The sequence below is a fragment of the Typopeltis vanoorti genome, chromosome 21 (genome assembly GCF_054136105.1).
Source record: "Typopeltis vanoorti isolate ZY-2024b chromosome 21, IOZ_Tvanoo_1.0, whole genome shotgun sequence".
NCBI lineage: Eukaryota > Metazoa > Arthropoda > Arachnida > Uropygi > Thelyphonidae > Typopeltis > Typopeltis vanoorti.
Window position 1 is genome coordinate 101,617,912 of NC_143569.1, and position 23,800 is coordinate 101,641,711.

Genomic DNA, 23,800 nt, shown 5'->3' on the forward strand with positions numbered 1-23,800 from the left:
TATTCAACCAGAAATGCTGAAGTATGGTGGTATAAGAGTCTTACAGTGGCTGCACTGTATAGTTCAGAAAGCCTGGACAGAGGGACGAATTCCCAATGATTGGAGTAGAGCTTTCATAGTACCCATATATAAAAAGGGAAATAAAACTGAATGTGAGAATTACAGAGGTATTTCCCTACTCAGTGTTCCTGGCAAAATCTATACAAGTATACTTGAGAAATGGTTGAGAAGAATTGTGGAAGAAAAGCTTGGTGAAGAACAAGCTGGATTAAGGCCAAATAAAGGCTGAGAGGATCAGATCTTCACTTTACGACAAGTCGAGAAAGCATGGGAATATAACAAAGATCTGTATTTAAGTTTTGTCGATTTGGAAAAGGCATATGATAAGGTGTCAAGAGAGAAGCTATTCAATACGCTACAGTTATATGGTGTCAATGGGGGCATTATATCATGCAATACTTAGTCTTTATTTGAGTTGTAAGTCAGCAGTTAGAATTGAAGGAAGTACAGGAAGATGGTTTAATGTTAAATCTGGTGTGAGACAAGAATGTACATTATCCCCTCTGTTATTCATTATCTATATGGATCACATTATGAAGGAAATTGGTATTAAACATGATATCAAAATTGGAGACATTAATGTCAGCTCTTTGCTTTATGCAGATGATGTTATACTTCTAAATAAATCTGCTACAAGTCTGGAAGATTCTCTGACTAAATTGAATAGCTGTTGTAATAGATATGGTATGAAGATCAGCAATAAAAAGACAAAGACAATGAAAATAGGCAGAATCATTGAAAATGTCAACTGTGTTGTGAATGGAGAACCTGTGGAACAAGTGAAACATTTCAGCTACTTAGGCACGATTTTTAGTGAAGATGGTAAATTAAATATGGAAATAGACAACAGAATCAGCAAAGCTGGTATGGTAGGAAGTCAATTGAATAATTTCATATGGAATAAGAGCGAAATTAGTCGGAACACTAAATTAGCTGTATACAAGACAGTGTTCAAACCAGTTTTAGCTTATGGATTTGAGAGCTGGGTCAGAAGTAAAATACTTGACCAAACACTAGAGACCGCAGATATGAGAGTCCTGAGAAAGATTAGAGGCGTGAACAGATTGGCATCAATGGCAATATCATATTAAAAACGAGGATATTAGGAAAGAACTTGACATTGTCAGCATCCAGGAATGCGTTAGCAGAGCTAATCTCAGGTGGTATGGTCATTTAAACAGAACATTTAAATTAAAGAGGAAAGATTAGCAAAACAAGTGTTCTCTGCCAGGTTAGCAGGAAAACGACCCAGAGGAAGATCACGATATAGGTGGATTGATATGGTACAAAGTGCCTTAGACGAAAGAAATATAAGATCTGATAATTTTGAAGTCTTAACAAGTAACAGACTGATTTGGAGGAAAATTGTAGATAGGAATTTAGTAATGATGTAATTTTTTTCATGTAGTAACTATCATATCCTGTACACCCCTTGAGGGTACATGGCAGGAATTTCATGATGATGATGATGATATTGTTACTAACTTAGCAGTTACAGTATTATTTTACTTGCATCTTCAATCAAACACAGCACTGTTTGCTATAGATTTTAGACTCGTGTGTGTGTGGGGGGTGGTGGGGATTGATATGTAAAATTAATTTCTGATATATAGTCTCATGTTAGTACTACATAATTTTGTCATTACTAACTTTCTATCAACAGTATTTTTCCAGATTAATCTGGAAAAATACTGTTGATTTTCTGTTATTTTGTCAGGTCTTTTCTAATATTGTCAGATCTGACATTTTCTTTGCTAAGGCACTATTATTAATCGTAGATCTTTTCCCTGCCATCCTGATATCAAACACTAACCTTTCTCTCCCCCAAATTGTTTAAATGACTATACCTTTAGATTAGCTCTGCTCACTCTGGAATGTTGAGTGTTAAGTTCCTTTCACATATCTTCATTTTTAGTATGATTTTGCCATTACTGCCATCTGTTCGCTCTTTGAGCAAATAGATTTTTTGGAGAACTCTCGTATCTTGTCTTGAGTCTTTGATCAGAAGTTTATATTTTTAACCCAACTCTCAAATCTATAAGTCAAGATTTGATTACTGTTCTGTATACTAGTAGTTTTGCGTTTTGACTAATTTCTTTCCTATTCTATATAAATTTATTTGGCTGGCTTCCCAATTCAGCTTTGCTCATTCAATTTTCTGTTGCCATCTTTCATTTGCCATTTTCTCTTTTTAAAAATTGTGCATTGGAAATGTAAGTGATTTTTTTTTATTGCTGATTTTCATGCCAAATTTCTTACAGTTATTCAGTTTAAAAGCATCCTAAAGATTTTCAGAAATGATCAACCAGGATTTCAGGTTAATAGCAGGATACTATTAACCTGAAATCCTGGTTGATCATTTCCACATCAGATTATCAAGATTTCTCTCTCACCTTCTGAGTGTGCATTTTTTAATCCCTTTGGTATTAACTTCCTGGGTTTTCTGTGTGTTTTTTGACTGAGATAGTGACTTCAGATTTTTATAATGTTGCCGGCACTGTTTGATAATGTTGGATTATTTTGAATTATGGCAGAAGCAACCAAGGCTCTTGAGTCAGTGTGTTATGTCTGTTAAGTGCATGTGTTCTTTTGTCTGACTTCCCTATTTTGCAAGATGTAAATATAATGCTGGATGATACATCTTTTTTGCCAGTGTCATGAACTGATAAAGCATCCTATGATAACATTTCATTTTTGAAGTCCATAAGTTCTTTTGATAATATACAGATGTACAGTCATCTCTAGTGGTAGATTTGTTTACCAGTATAGGTCACATGTGATGACAGGAAGATACATGTCAGCATGTTTGTATTTTAAAACACTGGATGGGTGTCCCAAATTACTGAAATACAAGCTGTGTGTATGGAGATGATGTTTCACCCATTCAAAAAGTAGATCTTGGCTGGAATCTAGGTTGCAAGCAAATATTTTGATGTTTTCTGATCCTAAAACTCACTAGGTCCAGTTTGGAATAGACATTGAAATTGTGATAACGTGGGAACACTAATTCTACATTATTTTGGATATGGCATAACTGTTAACACATGTCGATTGCACCATTGTAAACACGTGTTTCGTTGTATTAATTTTACCTTTATATTCTCTTAATTGTACTTTAATACTTTCTTAAAGTTATCCTATCCCTTATGATATCTCTTGTCTTATTCCCCACAATTAGTCTCTAATGCTCCTATGGTGATGCTGTTAGAGAATTGACCTAAGTACTAGACAGTTCTCAGGTACTGATAGCAATCTCTTAAGCTGAAAGGAACTTAAGGAAAATTTATTTGATTTGTGACTGTGCAACCTAAGTTCCTAATTAATAAGCATCAGAGATGAGCTATAACGCCTATAGGATAATTCTATTGATACTTTAAGGCTTAATTTTACAGTTGCAGCTACTTCTTAGTTTCCCTTATTCACAGGTTCAATTATTTTTTTTAAGGCAGTGCATTGAGTAAAGATCAGGCGAAAGTCTCCTTTTAACAAACAAAACATGTTTAAGGCAACTTGAAACAAATATTACACTATTCCGCACATTTTATACAGTCTCACTTTTAATCTTAAATCTAACCTTAACTTATAACCTTAAACGATTAAAGAATCAATCATTTACATAGAGAGAGAAAAACCTCATGTCCTACGATGTCTCAATTTTGCTATATCATCTCCCTAAAATTATCTCATATCTACGCTTCAGTCCTAATTTGTTTCTGTCTGCTACAACACTTAAGTTCTAGGAATGTTACAATCAGAAAATCACAGTTCTCCTTAAGCACCTTACTGATAATACTGGAAAATGTACTCACAAGTCCATTGTGTCACATACTTTCCTTCAAGTCCTTGCAATCTTACTCTGTTTCTGCAGGCTGTCCGACATGTTCTTCTGTGCAGGCCTTCTTTGTACTGCTCGATAGTTGTCTCCTCGTGGATTCACTTGCAGGAAGAGTGAGTCCCATTTGCCGATGGTACTGGATCGAGTCGAAGGCACCCTGCGTCCGATGCACTGAGTGAACTCCTAACTGCAATTCAGTGCAGAAATTCCTCCATCGCTATCCATAGCCACAGATGCGTTCTGATGAACTCTAGTTGGGTCTGCAAACTGTCCCAGGAAGAATGTGAAAATGAAAGAGAGAGAGCACGAGCCTTCCTTCTTAGACCCCTATATACTCTTTTCTTCAGGTCCCTGTTTTAGGGTCGGAGACCCCCAAATGTCCCACGTGCATGCTGACGTCAGTTGTCATGACCTTCATTGCAGGGCAGCAAGAGTTCCTTTTTTCAGGGACCCCCGAACATCCTGCGAACATTTTGACGTCAGCGGCCGCGACCCTCAAACTATTGTTCACTTTCACATACTTAATCCTCTGTAATTCCTTTCACTTGGGGCATAAACACTTCAAAAATAGGTCATCTATACAATTTCACTCTGAGAATTAAATAAGTGCACAATCTTAACAACTAATTTAACTTAAAATTTACGAGTATTTTTGCATTGTTGCATTTTTCACATACCCACATGGGTTTACAAAATTTTCAGCAATGAGTAGTTTAGAGTTATTTACAATGCGACAGACTTCTGTAAAAATTGATGCTAAATTACAGGAACTTTTGCTGCATTGAATTTTATATAACATGATGTCATAAAGCAAAAAAAAAAAAGTAACAGAAATCTATTTTTCCCAGTGAGCTACATTGATTTTTTTTTAAAATCTTTTCTTTCCTTCTGACATTCATGTGGACCTATCAGAAAAATGTCATGTCTTTTGAATAGAAAGTCCTTAAGAATAGGAATCAATTTTTTTAAGTTGAGCTAGTCTATTTGAAGCAAAAGTGTGAAGGTTATTCTCCTGTAAACTTGAATTTTTTTCAAGTTAAACAAATATAGTACAACCTCTCATCTCAGTCAACATCTCATCTGTACAACCTATAACAAGACAGGTATATACTACTATGTTCAGAGTTTCTATGTATCCAACATTCCTATTATAATATTGGTACAGATATCATTTAAATTACTATAAAAATTATATGCACAGTAAAAGTAGAATATATGTTTTGAGTCATGTGTGAAGACTCTTCTACATTATGAAATTACCTTTATTGGTATTCTACTCCTTATCCTACTTTCTTAGGATAAGAGAATAACAATAAATTTGCACTTAAATTTACTGTTTTTCTAATATTCTTTTACCTTCGAGAAATAAATAATATATTATCATTGTATAATTGAATTATAAAAAATATACAGTAAAACCCCGTTTTTACGTTCCCGCAATTTACTTTTTCCTGCCATTTATGTCATTTTCTGTTGGTCCCGTCTTAAGGCCTATTCTCACGATGTATTATTTTCCTGCCATTAACAACTTGATGTGGATGTTATTTCCCGTGATTTGTATTTTTTTTTCTCGGTGGCAATACTGATTTTCGAATCGATTTCAGCGGAAATCTGCACATTTCTGTTCTCAGGTGGTGTTGCTTTCAGCTGTAGTTTCATTTCCACCATCATGGTGACTTGCGCGCATGCAGCAGTACTGTAGTGATGAGCGATATCGTGATTTTTCAATCACAGTACGAATTGATATTGCAGAATTTCTGCAACGTAATTTAGCGTGTGAAAGTTGCTTTGCGGTGGTAGATTATCCATGTTAGTAACATGGAGAAAAAAGACAGAAAATGTATTTCGGTAGAAGAAAAGATGGCAATTCTGCGACGTGTAAATTGGCATGCCAGAACACATGTGCATTTAGCATAAGATCTTAGACTCTCTGTATTTTCATAAAATTCATAAAAGGTCTTCACATATATAGAGGATTTTTCATCTGCATTAAGAGTTTTGCTTTCTTTATAATAAGCTAATAATTTATATATATATAATAATTCTTTATAATATAAAACATGCCAAAAGATTTTTTCCATTTTTTTATAAGTAATTATTAGATATTTTCTACTTTAAAGGATACAACAAACTACTACTATTGTCCTTTCTGTTTTGGCCACTGTGGGAGGTGCAATTATTGCTGCCATGTATGTATCATATTTTTATTGTGTTTTAATATTGAATGATGTGGTGTACTTAACTCTCACTATAGCAAATTTATAAGAACCAAAGGAATAGTTATTGGATTGGAAGGTTTATGATGCATAGCATTGATTTTAAGAGGTTTTGATTGATTTTTTTTATAGCTTCAAAGCTTCATAAAAGCATTTCATATTTATAGCTAGTATCTTTTGTGTGTGTGTGTGTGTGTGTGTGTGTGTGTGTGTGTGTGTGTGTGTGTGTGTGTGTGTGTGTGTGTGTATTTTAATGGTCTGACTACCTTTCTTGAGTGAACTATGTGCAAACAGTATTAGTTAATAATAATAAGCAAAAACAATAGGTGAATAAGGTGCACAAACTTACATAGTCAGTTGGAAGTTTTCCACTTGGTTATACTATAAATTAAAGTTACCAAGAAATTATGTACTTGGTTTAATCCTTTATCCAAGTGTAAGCAAACAAAGTTTGACTGGTTTCGATGTTTCTTGAGGTCTCATCGGTGGGAGCCAGACTCAGAGGTGATACTAAGGTTGAAGTGATGCAGAAGTGTGATGCCTTTTGGCTACTCTTATATGAAAATATGACTTTTCATATAATTTTCATATTTTTCATATCACCTCTGGGTCTGCCCCCCACTGATGAGCCCTCAATAAAGGTCAAAAAACGAGTAGTTGGCCCTTCCCATAATGCATAGCATTATCCATGCCTGCAAGGATATGTGCTTTGCATTATGAGATACTAATCAAGTGATGTGAAGTCATAAGCTTCTATATATGAGTTGCCCCATTCCTGAAAATACTACAGGCGCTATTTATTGATAAAAAAATATTTATAAAGAGATGTTTTATTAACTTGCTTATATTTTGCTGAATTTCAAATCAGCAGCATCAAAGCATGTATACGTGACAGTGATTAAGTGAAACAATGCAATTGTAATTGGACAAAAGATCTGAAGTCCTATTTTGGCATCCTGAAATGTTGTGTGTGTGTGGGGGGGGGGGGGAATTAACAGCTGTGTGGGTGTTGCTTTTAGGATAGCAGTCTCCCAAATTTAATTAATGCAAATATGCAACCATATTTGAATTAATTGTATAATATGGGCATGTATAATGCATAGCATTATGCATGTCCATAAGGATATGTGCTTTGCACTGAGGCAAGTGATGTGAAGTCATTAGTTTCTATATACAAGTTGCCCAATCCTGAAATTACTTCATGCACAAACTTTGTTTGCTTACACTTGGACAAAGGATAAACCAAGAATATAATTTCTTGGCATCTTTAATTTATAGTATAACCAAGTGGAAAAACTTCCAAGATTTACCTTACATTTGACTCTCACTATAATAAACATTGCTATAACAAACTTGCTCATTATGCAAATTTAAAAAATCACAAGCCAAGCCATATTAAGCACAGTGCTGTGCTAAAAGTAATTGACTGTAGCAAATAATCCACTATAACAGAATATTCCTGTTGTCTCTATGAGTATGTTACAGTGAGAATTGACTATATTTCTTTGAATTTAAGATGCACCTTTGTTTAGATATATATGGCATTGCATGCATTGTTTCACTGTCTTTCTGTATCATATAGACCAAATGTTCTGGCTGCACAGAATTTGATATCAGTTATTTGAGATCTTTACTAAAAGTTGTGAACCATTTTAATTTAATTAGATAATTTAAGCTAAAACTTAAATAAAACTCACCTCTCTGTAATTCTTGAATCAATTCAATGCATGTTTTGTTTTTGTCATTTCAATTTCATAATTTGTATGGGATTTGGTTTTTTCATATAAAGACTCAGAATTCATAAAAATAGATGCACAAAACTGTGTAATGAATGGCATAACACACACCAGAGAACAGTGTTCTGTGCATTATAGGATGCTAAAACAACTTGAATTGGCAGCCAACTGTTCTGTATGCAGGAACAGTTGTGAAGATGATATTTCACTTGCAACCTTTCGTTGCTTATGCTTGTGTAAAACAAGGATGAAAACAAGAATGTAATTTCTTGTTAGGTATAATTTACATCAAAACATTGTTATGCAATGGCTAGATTAGGTTACTAGAATATTGTGTGGTTTTTTTTTTCTAATTATAAAATGTATGTCAGTTTGGCATCTAGATTAACAACTACAAGTGGAGGGGACCTAAAAAGTTCTATTAAACACCTAGAACAAAAATGATATTAAAACAACTGATATAATCACAAGAAAGACCATATCTTAAAACCATTTAATTCCCATGTTTCATCAAATTATAATATTTTTTCTTTTTCTTTTAGGATATATAAGAAGACATGTCAGATGGTTTTGAAGAAATTCAAAGATGCATAGGTGTGGGCCATCATCAAGTTTTTTGTACTGTAAGAAAAGACAACTGAGATTCACCAAACTTTGTGTGAGACTTTAGGGAACTGTGCCCCAGCATATCCAACAGTTGCCAGATGGGTGGTCAAGCTTAAAACTGGGCATTCTGAGACAACACATGCCCCCCCTCCCCAGGTCAGGTCAGGAAGACCTTCTACAGCGATCACACCTGAAAACATCGATGCAGTGCATGATATGATCCTTGATGATAGATGAATACCAGCCAAAAACATTGCAAAGACTGGTGATATCCAGGGAATGAGTTGGGGTCATTATCCACCAAGATCTGGACATGCAGAAGTGCTTAGCAAAGTTGATCCCCAAATGTTTGAATGCTGATCAAAAGTTAGAACATGGGCTGTCATTTTGAGAAATCAGGTGCAAATTTTTTGGCTCATATGGTGACTGTTGATGAAACATAGCTTTATCACTATGACTCAGAGACCAAACAACAGTCACTGGAGTGGAACAAAAAGACAAAAAGGTTCTCCACCTTTTTGAGATGACAGCTAAAGAAGTTCCAAATCCAAAAGTCAGCAGGGAAGGTTCTTGCCATTTTCTTTTGGGATATGGATGGTGTAATCCTTACCAAGTACCTCAAAAAAGGTGAAACTGTTACAGCAATAGTTTATTCGACAGCTCTGAAGAAATTGAAGGAGGTACTGAAGGAAAAACAGCATGGGAAACTGAGCAGAAGCATGTTGCTTTTGCAGGACAACTCACCTGCTCACACAGCTCATGAAACCCAACAGACAATACACAACTTGGACTTTCGGTGTCTATCTCACCCATCCTATTCACCAGACATAGCCTCATCTGACTATTTCCTATTCCCAAATTTAAAGAAAGGAACGAAATTTACCAAAGATGATGAAGTCATATTTGCAGCTGAGGACTGTCTCGATTCCTTCATGGTGATTATCACAACTTTTCAGCACACCTTCGTACAAATTGCTGTATTACTTTGCATTTTGTTATATTAAAGGACTAAATATAGATCATTGTTGAAAGTTTTTCACTTGGTTATATTATAAATTAAACTACCAAGAAATTATATCCAAGTGTAAGCAAACAAAGTTTCTTTCAGGACTAGGGCACCTCATGCCAAAGGTGGTATGACTTCTTATCACTTGCCTTAGTATCCTATAATGCAAAGCACATCTCCTTGTGGACACGTATAATGCCATGCATTATGGGAAAGGTCACTACCCAGACTGGTTTTGACCTTTATTGAGGTCTCATCAGTGGGAACCAGACCAGGAGGTGAGACACCAAGGTTGAAGTAATGCAGAAGTCATATTTTCCTATATGAGTTGCCAAAAGGTATCACACCTTATTATTAAAATACTCTGGATTAGAGATAGATTAGTTGTTTGAAAGTTTTTCACTTGGTTAAATTATAAATTAAAGATATCAAGAAATTATATGCTTGGTTTAATCCATTATCCAAGTGTAAGCAAACAAAGTTTGCACCTGAAGTATCTTTCAGGACTGGGTCAACTCATGGCAAAGGCAAGTGATGTGAAGTCAGACCACCTTTGCCACAAGTTGCCCCAGTCCTGAAAGTTTCTTCAGGTGTAAACTGTGTTTGCTTACACTTGGATAATGGATTAACCAAGTATATAATTTCTTGGTATCTTTAATTTATAATATAACCAAATGAAAAACTTTCAAACAACTAATCTATCTCTAATCCAGAGTATTTTAATAATAAGGTGTGATACCTTTTGGCAACTCATATAGGAAAATATGACTTCTGCATTACTTCAACCTTGGTATCTCACCTCCTGGTCTGGTTCCCACTGATGAGACCTCAATAAAGGTCGAAACCGGTCTGGGTAGTGACCTTTCCCATAATGCATGGCATTATACATGTCTGCAAGATGTGTTTTGCATTATGGGATAACAACGTGAGTGATGTGAAGTTAATACCACCTTTTCCATGAGTTGTCCCGGTCCTGAAAGATACTTCAGGTGCAAATTTATTTGCTTATGCTTGGATAATGGATTAAACCAAGTATATAATTTCTTGGTATCTTTAATTTATAAATATAGATAAGTTTATCTCACAATTTTTTTTTTTTTTTTTTTTTTTTTTTTTAAATCTAGATATCAAACTGTGATTCTAAAATCTTTTGTCAGAAGTATTGTTGGATTGTATGCCAAAGCATTGTATTTTATCAACTTACACACCATAGAGAATGACAAATAGAACTAGGTGGAAAACTAGGTGTGAAGAAAATTGAATAATCATAAAGGGTCAGAACCTTTAGAAACAAGCTTGTAAGTCTATTATGTGCTGGAACTTCTTTGGGTTGAAGTCATTGTACTGCATGATTCCTTTGATGCTGTCCAGTTGTAGTTTAAGGTTATGGGTTGGAGCAAATAATATGTGGTCTGTCAAAGCTTTTCAATGATGCTGATTTTCTGGGAAGAATGATGTATCAAGTCCTATTATATGTATCAGCCAATGATGGTATGTAGATTTACAATATGCTGAAGTTGTCAGCATGACAGATGAAGAGCAGGAGACAAAGATGCCCTGGAAAGCTAATTTTCTGTCCCTTTCCATAGTGAACATCATTCAATGATATGTGAATTGATCTTGGTTAGGAGTGAATAAAGATCATCTTCAGGATGCGGCCATATAGGAGAAACATCATACACATATCCAGAAAGTTGGTTGCAGCTGTATGGTGGCAAACCAAGAGTCTTCAAAATGTTCCAGGTAGAAATTTACTAACGACTGGGAGAGTGGGCTTCTCATGGCTGGAACCTTATAGCTAAAATAGCCTGAATGTATGATGAAATTGAATAGCTTATTATACCAGAAGAAAAATAAATAGAACAAGTTGGATAGAAAAGAAAACAAACAGCACAGTCAGACAAGAATTATGGTATAAAAAGACAATAATAGAAAAAATTAGAAAAAAACAACTGAGATGGTTTGGCCACACTGTATGCATGGATGCAGACAGACTTCCTAATGCCCTTATCAATACTTTTCCAACTGAAAAAAGAAGACCTGAAAGATTAAGAATTATCTGGCTGAAATTAATAAAGAACATCTCGGAATGCAGAACATATAAGGAACTTTTTTGAACACCAAGGAATTGAGAAGACTGGAAGATCCTGCTCAAGAGAAGACTCAACCCGTCTTAGATGGAAGAGCAGAAGAAGAAGAGAATTATACCAGGATGGAAAGCATGTGACAACAATGAAGAGTTTCAGAAAATGGAATGTTAGTAAATAAAGTAGTTTGCAAGGACAATTTTTTTTTTTATTGTTGCCATGAATTTTTTATAAAAGATTTGGAATGGCCAGTGACAGCTTAAGAGGCTTGGCAGAAACTTTTGCTGTTCAGCAAATGATGGTGTCATTACATTCTTTAGTTGGTTTAAGAAGAACATCCTCTTTATGTATTTTTGGTAGACAGAAATGAGGGGTTCTACTGAAACAAGTTTTCAGTTTCTTGATAGTATTCTTGTCCTGGCTGACACCTTATCTAGTATTGTATTTAGTTTTTTGGTTCTATGTGTGGCCAATCTCTAGTTAGGTATGATAGTTCTGTTGCATAACAGAAGTGTTTATTTTTCTGTTATAATCAGCATACTACTACAGCTCTTTCATTATCAGCTTTTGTAATAGTCAGATAGTTGTTGTATTTAAGGCTTTAAGGACTGGAACTAAATGGGAGAAAAGTTGGGTGAAAGAAGTTTAGTTTTGAGTAGTACAGAAGCATCTTCAAGCCATAGTTTATTGGTGTCATCTATGTGGTTATTCAATCTGTGTGTCACAAGTACCACTTAAAACTTACTTATTTATCCTTCACAGGGAAAATATGACCAAAGCTGTGAAATGACCTTGCATGAATGTGTTAAGCATCTTAGGTTCTTTTTTTTATTTAATTTTTTTGTTTGACTGTATTTTTCTTAATTTCATCTTATTGTTTTTTATGTATCTCCATCCACGTAGCTTATTTCTTCTCAGAAAAGAGTAATTGTCCACACTTATTTGTACTTAAAATTTTTCTTTTATAATTATATTATAGTATGTTTTACATGATGTAAAGCTTGGTCTGTCATTGATTTTATGGCTTATAATATAAACATTCAATTTTCATCATAACAATCCTTGTTATGATAAACTTGTTTCACTATAACAAGCTGACATGGGCACAATGCTGCACTAAGGGCAATTCAATTCATTGCAAACTATCCACTATAAAACAGACTGCTTCCTGCAGTTGCTGAAGTAGAGAGCTGAAATTTGGCATAATAAAATATTAAAATGGCAGATATTAAGGATCCAGCCATGTTTTATAGCCAAATATAGAAAGAAACTTTTGAAAAGTTTTGAAATTTACTAGAGAGGGCATGAGAATATAACTCTTCGGGGAGAGTTGCCTCAGTTTGCATTACTTAAGAAACAATCTCTGCCCTGGAGCTAGGATGTTTGCCTTTTATTAGTGCTTAAATTAGGTTTCACTCACCTGACAGCTTTTTCAAACTTCTGTTCTCATCAGAGACTAGGCAGAAAACTTGAAGAGCAAAAATCCTCTGTTCAGTGTAAGTAAGAAGCTTATATTCTCATAAGCTCTCTGGTAAATGTTGAGACTTTTTTTAAGTTTGTCTATATTTTACTATGGATGGATGGATGGATATGGATGGATCCATAATATTATATCTATGGAGGATATAATATTATATCTTCTATTTTAATATTTCTGTTGTCCCTATGAGTTTGTCATAGTGAGCAGAGTTGACAGTATTTCTGTCTGATAACATTATTCACACACTGTGCAGGAACTCAAGTGATCGTAGATGTGGTGTCACTGATTTTACCCTGCATTGTATTATAGCATGAACATCATATCTGATGATGACTTTAGTTCCTGTATCCATCATTACCACAAGTCTTGCTTTTCTAGATTATTTTACCACTTAACAGTTTTTTTGTTTGGTACATTGCTGCATTTAGTTCTGCCATAAACTCTTTGAAATGATGGGCATTTCCTATTTTTCTTATCTATTTGATGTAATTCCATCAGAATGTTACAGTACTAACTGATACTAGCACATGCAGCAGAAACGCTTGCAGCAACTACAGAAATTAGACAAAACAATGAAACCACTGAGCTGAAAACATTAAGAAAAATTGCAGATGTAAAAATATCAAACAAAATCAGGAACTTGCATATTCAGAAAAAATTGTAAAATACAGCCAAAATGATTGGATCCAAAAATGAAAAAAAGAATGAAAAAAAAATGTGTTGAATGAAAGAATGTGAAATAACAGATGAGCAAAGAAAGTAAAGAACTGAATATCACAGAGAAAGACAAATAGTCTGAGAAGATGGCAGGATGGTCTTGAAAACAGCAGCATTACAAACAACTTTAATAGTGAAGAAGGTCATGTACATTTTATTAACTAATGTATGTTTTTGAGTTTACCATTTTTGTAATCAAATTGATTAATGCAGTGATAGAAACTTGCAAAAAGTTCCAGCCAAATGAGATGCTACTTGACTCTATTGCAAAATATATGGTGTTATTTCTGTCTAATTTTTTTTTTTTTTTGAAAGGATTAAAGCACAATCTACTACAAACATTATCAGAACTGGAACAGTTGTTGTGTGTTATGATCCATCGAGTCGTTTCCGACTCCTGGCGACTCCACGAACATACACTCTCCATTCCGATCTGTCCCTGACCATGTCTTTCAGAACCTCCAAGTGCACTCCAGTTGCTTCTTTAACTCCATCCACCCATCTAATTCTTGGTCTTCCTCTTCTCCTGCTTCCATCAACCTTAGCAAGCATCATCATCTTCTCCAGACTGTCATTTGCTCGCATAATATGTCTGAAGTTAAAATTTTAACTGCCTCTTCACCCAGGACTTTGAGCAGCTCAATGGGTATTCCATCTCCTCCTGGTGCCTTCTTACTGAATACCTGTTGCAGTGCCCACCTCACTTCACTCTGGCTCCTGTGTATAATCCTGCTCTTCAAATTTCTCAGTAATTTTGGAGTCCTTTCTGTAAAAGTCTTCTGTATACTTTTTCCATCCTTCTTTGATGTCTGCAGCTTCTGTAAGATATCCTATGTGTTTACTTTTCAATATTATCACCTTGGCACTAAACTTCCCTGTTAGCTCTGTGATCTTTTTGAAAAGATCTCTTGTTTTTCCTTTCTTGTTTTGGTCTTCTATTTGTTGGCATTCCTAGTTAAAGTATTTTTCCTTGTCTCTTCTTGTTTGTCGTTGAAACTCTGCATTCAAATGCCAAACTTCCTGCAAATTTCCTGTGGCCTTCATTTTCCTCATTTCTTAAGCAGTTTTGATGGCATCTTCTGACAGCCATTTGGACTACTTCTTCTTACAAACTGTTGGAATATTCTTCTTTGATTATGTTTTAATTATATCTTTAATCTCTTCCCATAGTTCATCTGGTTCTCTTTCACACAAATTGAGTGTGTTGAATCTGTTCTGTATGCTAATATTGTATTCAGCTGGTATGTTTCCAAGATCATATCTGATAGCCATTTGTGTTGTTTTCAGTTTCCGTAGTTTCACATGTATCATAGCCACTAATAACTCGTGGTCTGTTCCACAGTCTGCACCTGGAAAAGTCTTGACAGACTGAATTGCACTTCTCCATCTTCTTTGTCCAAGTATATAGTCAATTTGATTTCTGTGTTGTCCATCAGGTGATACTCATGTGTACAATCTTCTTTTGTGCTGTTTAAAGCAGGTGTTAGCAACAAACAAAGAATTCTCTGCACAAAACTCAACTAGTCTCTTCCCTGCGTGTTACGAATACCTAAACCAAAACAACCTGTTATTCCTTGTTCCTCGGTCTCTCCCACTTTTGCATTCCAATAAGTAGCCATAAATCTCGCTTTGGTGCTGCACCTATCACTTGTAACTTGCCATAAAATTCTTCAGTGTCTTCTTCTGATGCCTCTGTGGTAGGTGCATACCTGAATGATGGTCATATTCATTGGATGTCCACTCACTCTGAGAGAAATGATTCTGTCACTCACTGTATTATAACCCAATACATACCTAGCCATCTTTTTCCTGAGTAAGAAAGATACTCCATTTTTTCAACTTGTCTCATGTCCTGAGTAATACACCATGTAGTCCCTTGACTGAAAATGGCCCATTCCTGTCCATCTAAGTTCACTTATTCCCAATATATCCAGTTTCATGCACTCCATTTCCAGCTTACCTTGGTTCATACTTCTAACATTCCAAGTTCCAATCCTGTGGTTTTTTGTGAAACAGGGAGCCTCCCTTTTCCAACCAGCAACATCCATGACCAAGCTTCCTTCCGGGTTTGACCTGGACACATCATAAAAACTAGTTCTACTTGTGAAAGCCCTCTGTTCTTCTCCAGTTGCATGTTGGATACCTTCAGGCTTGGGGGTCTTACCATCCAGCACCATATTGTACTTTCTCATTTTTGGCATGTTTATGGAATGTTCTTGGCAAGGTACAGAGGTGGTTTGCCATTGCCTTCCTCTGGAATATTTTTCGACTTTCCAGTCTAGATCCGCAATGTTCTGTGAAAACAGGGGCACCTCTAGAAAGATGTGACTCTTTGCCATGCAGTGCAGTCTTGGTAAAGAAGAGGCTAGGTCTCTGTAATAGAGATGTATTGCGTATATCTTTACCCTGGAATAATTCCCTCTAAAGAAAATTATCCCTTACCCCCACTGGAACAATTACTGATAGAAATTTTAAAGAAAAGTGCACTGTTAACCATCACATATAATACACTGCTTTGAAAATACAATTTCATCCTTTTAGATGATGCGCAGTTGGAAAATACCTTGATTGCTGTTTAAAAAAAGTAATAAAATAAAATAAATCCAAATATTCATTTGCAGATTGGTGTGGTTTGATTGGAATTATGTTGATTTATAGACAAGGCAAATAAAGCTATGAGGCTAGTATGTTATGTTAACAATTAAGTTGTTACTTGCATGTGTTTTTTGGCTGATTTGTCTATTTTGTGAGATGAAAACCCTACTGCGTTTATGTATATAATATAGCTCCTGCCCATAAAAGATTATAATCCTGTTCTATAACACATTGGATATGCTCAAGTTTTTTAATTTCTTTATTTTTTATTTCTTTATTTTTTCCTTTCCTAATCTGGAAACCCTGCTCTAAAGACAAAATATGGCACTTTTTTTTTCAATCTATTGCACTTTGCTGTTATAAATAGAGATGTGGTCTCACAACTGCAATGAAATTCATCTCTCACTTACTAAAGACATTAACAGATATTCATGCCCACAGGATTTGACCTTAGTAGCCAGTGGAGAGCAGGTATGCTATCCACTCACTTAACCAGGGAGAAACAGGAAGGGAAAACCCTGATATCTCTATTAGCCAGACTCATATATATGTTACTGGCTAACTCATCTTCAGCTGAATCACACTTTTTGTATTGTAGTTTTTACAAATTTGAAATTTTTATTTAAGGAATGTTGATAAGCCTTCTTACACAAACTGAACTTAAATAAAAATGTTTCCATCTCTCTTGTTTGGAAATAGTCATTCATAAGAAGCGATAGTGCAATTGCAAGGATGATGTGACACATTTGCTCTTTTGTTGGAAAGACCTTAGTTTGAATCCCATGTAGGACCTAAGGAACATGAAAGATTTTATTTCTTAAATAATCTTTCAGATTTGTAAGAACTGTTACACAACTTGTTGCCATTTAGCAATCAGTAGTCAAAGCATTATTGACAAGTTTGGACTTGTCATTTTTGAAAACAGATGTAATTTATATGTTTTTCTCATCTTATACCTCTGCAGTACACATTTTTCCTGAAAGGGAAATCACCAGTTTCTTCCAGGAGTTTCCTCAAAGAGACTGAGGATTAATTTTATTTGTAAGCAGATAAAAGGATGCTGGTTTCTTGACTTGAAAAAAGGAAATAAATTAGTTAAACCTCTTAAGGATGTCAACAATCTTCTGAGAGATGACTTTTACATATGAAATTGATATGCAGCAGATGTTTTCAGATGAAACTTGACTGGGTGTGTATTTTATTAGTGCTTTATTTATTGTGGAAATGCTATACTCATTGAGATTGAGAAAGGAGAGATTTAGAAACCACTAGAGAGAGAGAGAGAAAGATCAGCCTTAGATAGACATTTTGTAGACAAGATCTTCACGTAATGTGCAAGAGATAGTACCTAGTTTTTGGTAATATCTAGTTTACAGATAGCTCATATTCACTCTAGTGAATATGGGCTATCTGTAAACCGAAGACTACCAGGAAGTCAGTTTATTAAATAGTCAAAAACAGTGGATTTTTGGTTTTATGTATTGAAAAATACTGTTGATTTTTCTAAGAAAATTTGAAATTCAATTTTTGATGCCAGCCATAGCTATTTCTTGAGCAGTGTATGGCATCACATGTAGTCCAATGTGTTCCATTAATTGTTTTTATATACTTTCCTGCATTAGTCTTCTCTCTCTCTCTCCCCCCCCCCCCCCTTAATGAAGAAGCTTAAACATCTCAGGATTCTTGCCCTCATACAGGTATGAACCATGTATCCTCTGTTATCCTGTAGATATTTACTATTTAAATCATGTATAGCTCATGGCTTCAGTAACTCAAGTTACTGAAGCCGTGAACTATAGTAACTCAAGTTTCTCTCTGTCAGTATCAGTCATGTCCTTTGATTAGAAAGATCCTTGATTTGAATCCTGTGTGACACAAAGAACTTTTATAAGGAGTTTTACAAATCAAGTTGCTTCCAGAAGCTTTTTTTAAAATATTTTTCTATTAAAAAAAAAAAAAACACATAAAATACTGTCCTTTTGGTCATAATTCCAAAATAACAGAAACAACAGTCATTGGTAACGTTGTAAAGAATGTTAATATATCTTGTTGCTAAAGAAAATTTTTACAAAGAAAAAATATAAAGACATATAATTGTTTTACAAAATTATATGTAGACACACTTTTTGCCATTTAAATTATATGTAGACACACTTTTTGCCATTTAAATTGGTCGGTCCAGTTGAAATCAAAATTGAGATGACTGGGTAAATTTTAGTGTTGATGCTGAATATCAAATTTGGTATATTAGAATCCACCCACCTGGAATTATTACTATCATTTCAACTTATTTTACCACTAAAAATGATCTCTCTGATTTTTTCTCAAAATTAATTTCAGTAGACATCTAAAAACCAAATTTTATTTAATTTCATCCATATTTTAATTTTTCACTGCAAATAGATTAAAACAAACAAACAAAACAAAATTGAGTTGGTTTGACATACTTTTGTAAAGACACCAAATACTAAATTTCAGTAATATTGAACAGATATGAGCTGAGGAATAACATGCATATGGATAGATGAACAAAACAAATTTGATTAAAATCTTATGCATTTTTCAAAATGCACATGACAGATGCTAATTTTTAAACGCAAACATTCTTGAATACATCAATAGTGTTCTGAAGTTGCATCTTGTTATTATAGGTTGAAAAAATAATGTATTTTTACTTTTGCTTGCTGTGCATACTAGAATGTAAAAAGACAAGAAACTAATATATATAAAAAAGACAGATGCAATAAACACTATGGCTAGACAGTTATGAATTTATGCATTGTGTGTTTTATCTTTTGTGTCTTATCCTATTTACTTGTTTAATTACTTTCTGTTACTCTGTTTTATCTTACTTTAATTACTTTGAAAGATTGCTAAATGAAACAAACAATGAAGCATGGTATCTCTACATCTTTTCAAAAAGGCGAGGTGATTTAATAGTTTGGCTTTTTTACATTTAAATGAAGCATGGTGTTAGAAACCAAGAGGAATCAATATTTAAGGTGGAAAAAGCTTGAAATGTGGAAAGGCAGCTGAAGTAAATGATTTCAGACCAGAAATACTACACAGCACATAATTCAGAAAGTCAAATTCCAAAAGACAGGCGGTATGAGAGCTCTAATCCAATCTATAAAAAAAAAAAGGAAATAAAAACTGAATATGAGAATTGTAGAGGAATTTCCCTACTAAGTGTTCAAAATTTATGCAAGATTGCTTGAGCAAAGGTTAAGAAAAATTGTCAAAGGGAATCTTGGATGAAAACAACCTGGTTTCAGGCCATACAGAGGTTGTCAGGATCAGATATTCATTTTAAAAGAAATAGTTGAAAAATCATGGAATATAACAAGGATCTTTAAGTTTTATAGATTTTGAAAGGGATGGCAAGGTGCCAAGAGAAAAGCTGTTGATAGTACTACAGTTATAGTGTAAATGGGACATTATATCAAGTAATATCTATATTTGAGTTGTAAGTCAGTAGTTAGAATTGAAGGAGGTACAGGAAGGTGGTTTGATGCCAAGTTAGGTGTTAGACAAGGATGCACATTATCTCCACTGTCATCTATATGGATCACATTATGAGGAAAAGTGGTATTAAACCTGATATTATTATTTATTATTATTATTTCGGGCGACTCCAGGAGTCCTTAGACTCATCGAGGGAGGCCCTAAACATCATGTCCACACAACTATACGACATTCTCACAGTATCTATCATACCTTGTCTTGAACTCGTTCACCGTCATAGCACCCACAACAGACTCTGGCAGCTTATTCCACTCATTTACCACTCTAAAAGTAAAGAACCCAGCTCTAACACCCCTGCTAACCACACTCTTGCCCAGCTTCCATAGGTGTCCCCTAGTTCTCCCACCACCAGTCCTGATCTCAAAAATATCCTCTGAATTAATCCTATAGAATCCCTTTAGCAATTTGAATGTCTCGATCATATCTCCCCTCCTCCGCCTATCAACTAGTTTCTGCAACCCACAAATCTTCAACCTGTTCTCATATGGTTCATTCCATAGACCTGTTATCATCTTAGTCACTCGCCTCTGGATCCTCTCCACCTCCTCCCCATCAAGAAGGAACCGAGGTGACCAAATCTGGGCACAGTAGTCGAGATGAGGTCTTATCAAGGCTCGGTACAGAGGTACAATAACTTGCTTGTCTCTGCTCGTCAAGGTATTTTTCAACAACCAAGTGAGTTGATGAGCTGATTTAGCTACTTTTGCAGTGTGTCCCCTAAACTTCATCTCCCTATCCACCAACACTCCCAAGTCCCTGGCCTCATCAATCTCTTGGAGTACAGTTCCACCAATGTGGTATACTGCTGCTAATCTTTTCACCCCAAAATGCATAACCTTACATTTTGTCACATTAAATTGACATCCATTCTCCTTAGCCTAGAACTCCAATCTATCTAAGTCATCCTGCAAGACTTTGACATCTTCTGCATTCACTATTGCCCTACCCAACTTTGCATCATCAGCGAACAAATGAATTGTTCCACTTAGATCCTTCCCTATATCGTTAATGAACAGATTAAACAGCAGTGGTCCAAGAACTGAACCCTGCGGCACACCACTAGTCACAGGCCGTCTTTTGGACTCTACTCCTGAATAAACTACTCTTTGATATCTCTCCATCAACCAACCACCTATCCACCTCACCAACCCTATATCCATTCCCATATGTTGTAGTTTACGGATTAGTATTCCATGTGGTATCCTGTCAAACGCCTTTGCCAGGTCCAGCAGTATCACTGTAAACCCATTTCCCTTATCCAGTTCAGCTGTCACTGTGTTATAAAACTTGAGCAAGTTACTGAAGCATGATCTACCCTTCACAAAGCCATGCTGTCCCCTGTACAGTATCTCGTTTTCATCAATCCATTCCTGTATTTTTCCCTTGACTACTTTCTCTAAGACCTTGACAACGACTCCTGATATGCTGATCGGTCGGTAATTTGCAACCGTAGTCTTGGATCCTCCTTTATGCAGTGAAACTATTTTCCCCTCTTTCCACACCTTCGGGACTAAGCCAGACCTGAGACTCAGATTAAACAACATGGTCAAGGGCACTGATAATTCTTTAGCCGCTTCACGCAAGACCCGTGCCGGTATACCATCCAATCCCACAGATGTGTTCACATTAAGGTTCTGTAATAGACTAGTCACCTCCACTTCATTCATCACTATTCCCGTATAAACTAATGGTTCCTTCATTTTTTCAATGTCACCACCTGGATGATATGCTTTTGCAAAGTGCGCGCTCAGTAACTCCACTATATCGACTGATTCAGTGACCTCCTTACCATCGTCATTCCTTAAAATCATTTTACCGTGTACAGTTTTTTTCTTGCTTGCAGCATATTGAAAGAACTGTTTTGGATTCTCTTTTGCTTGCAAAGCTAGTTTCCTTTCATAGTCCGCTTTTGCTTTTTTTACCACACTCGTTACCTTTCTGGCCTGCACTTTATACCGTTCGTGTGCCTGCAGGTCACCCCTTTCTTTAAATTCCCTCCACAGTTGTTTCTTTTTTTGCAGCTCAAGCTTAATGGTGTTATTCATCCATTTAACCCCTACTTGTTTTACTATTCGGACCGTGGGTATACAATCAGCCATTACCTCCTGTAAATGCTCCTTGACCACTTCCCATGCTCTATCGACGTCCAGCCCTTGCAGTTGTACATGCCATGGCACTGATCCAAGCAATCTCCTAAGCTTGTCATACTTGCCAGCACAGTAATTCCACATATACCCTGTCTTAATCGAAAATTCCACACCTTTAGCCACCTCCCAGGTCAAGACCTTATGATCACTCTCACCAATAGGTGGCAACATGGTCATATTCATTACAGTCAAATTCTCAGATGCTATTACCAGGTCAAGCACTCTCACACCCCTAGTATTTTCAATTACATGCTGTCTCAGATAGTTATCCCTTAATAATTGAATAAAATCCTTTTCCTTCCTCACATGTGTCCTCTCCTCCTTCCAATCAATGTTACCATAGTTGAAATCCCCCATAATAATTACCCTCCTTCCACTCATTTCATCAATTTCCCTATGCATACTATCTCCACCATCTATTCCATCACCTGGTCTATAGCAGCACCCAACTGTATATTTTATTCTGCCAGTCTCAATCTCACACCAAATAGCCTCAAATGAGCTCCTTTCACTATCCTGCGATACAACTTCAATTCTCCTTGGCTGCAGTTCATCAGCTATCATCAATAATACCCCTCCCCCCATTTTATTCTCTCTGTCCCTCCTAAACACACTATAACCTACACATTCTATCCCACTAACTATATCTTCTTCCGTCAGCCATGTTTCACTAATGCCAATAACCTGTGGCCAGGAAGAGCCAATCAAGGCCAAAAATTCTTCCTTCTTGTTCCTAATACTCCTGGCATTAGTATACATGAAATGCAGTGATCCCTTAGTCCCACCCCTATATTGATACGTTATTCTAAATGACCCATTCCCATTTTTTGTCCTTAGTGCTGGCTCGGGTACATTATATACATTCTTACACTCATCTGTCTCACTGATGTCTGCATATCCATTTCCCCCCCTCCTTGGTAGTTCTAGTTTCCCTGGTTTTGCACATCCATTTTCCCTTCATTCAGCAACACTCTTTCCAGTCTCCGCACACCAAGTCCATTCAAATGCAGGCCATCCATCTTGTATAAGTCCTTTCGCCCTTCAAACTCATTCCACACCACACCGTCTGCATAACCTACGCATAATGTCATTTGCAATTATGGCCCTCCTCCTAAACTCCTCTCTGTCATACCACGGCAACAGACTAACCATTCTAACTCTGTCACTCTTTTCTTTCGCTACCTTTAACAATACTTTCAAGTCCTCTCTCATAAAAAATTTATCACCTTTCAATTCATTCGTACCCGCCACAATTATTAATTCTTTCACCCTCTGTTTTTGCACTCTAATACTCTCACTTACATCCTTAAATTTCGCACCCGGTAAGTACGATTTAGTTACACTGCCATCTATCACCCCTCTTAATAACGAGTCACCATACAACACTCTTTCCTTCATTTCAGAAACTCTCTCATTCTTGCACTGTTTTTTTACGTTATCCGAATCACTCTGGAAAGAGTTTTGCAGGTGCTCTAATTGCCGCTGCGCATTTTGTATCACTGTGCGCAACCTAGCGATCTCACTTCCTACAAATAATTCCTCATTATTTTTATCATTTAAACCATTTTCTCTCTCAGTATGGTTGCTTTCACTCTTTCTTAGATCACCGCTCTCATTGCCATCTTGTACATCGCAATTCTCTATCAAGCCACTATTTTCACTCACATTCTGGCAATTCTGGCTTTCTTCAACTATAACTATCTCACTACCTGACACATACTTCAACTCCTCACTTTGCTTACACTTTCTACACATTCTCCCACCACTATCACTTTCAATCCAAATTCCAG

At 35.8% G+C, this 23,800-nt stretch overlaps 1 protein-coding gene across 1 annotated transcript in view; it reads left to right on the top strand.

Moving 5' to 3' along the window:
* The window catches only part of LOC150095155 (solute carrier family 35 member D2-like protein), a 173,193-nt gene that overhangs the window by 52,005 nt on the left and 97,388 nt on the right, over positions 1–23,800 (top strand). The window contains exon 6 of the mRNA XM_090411219.1: positions 6,016–6,084. Within this exon, the coding sequence (XP_090267345.1) occupies positions 6,016–6,084 (69 nt within the window). The remainder of the gene's footprint in view (positions 1–6,015; positions 6,085–23,800) is intronic.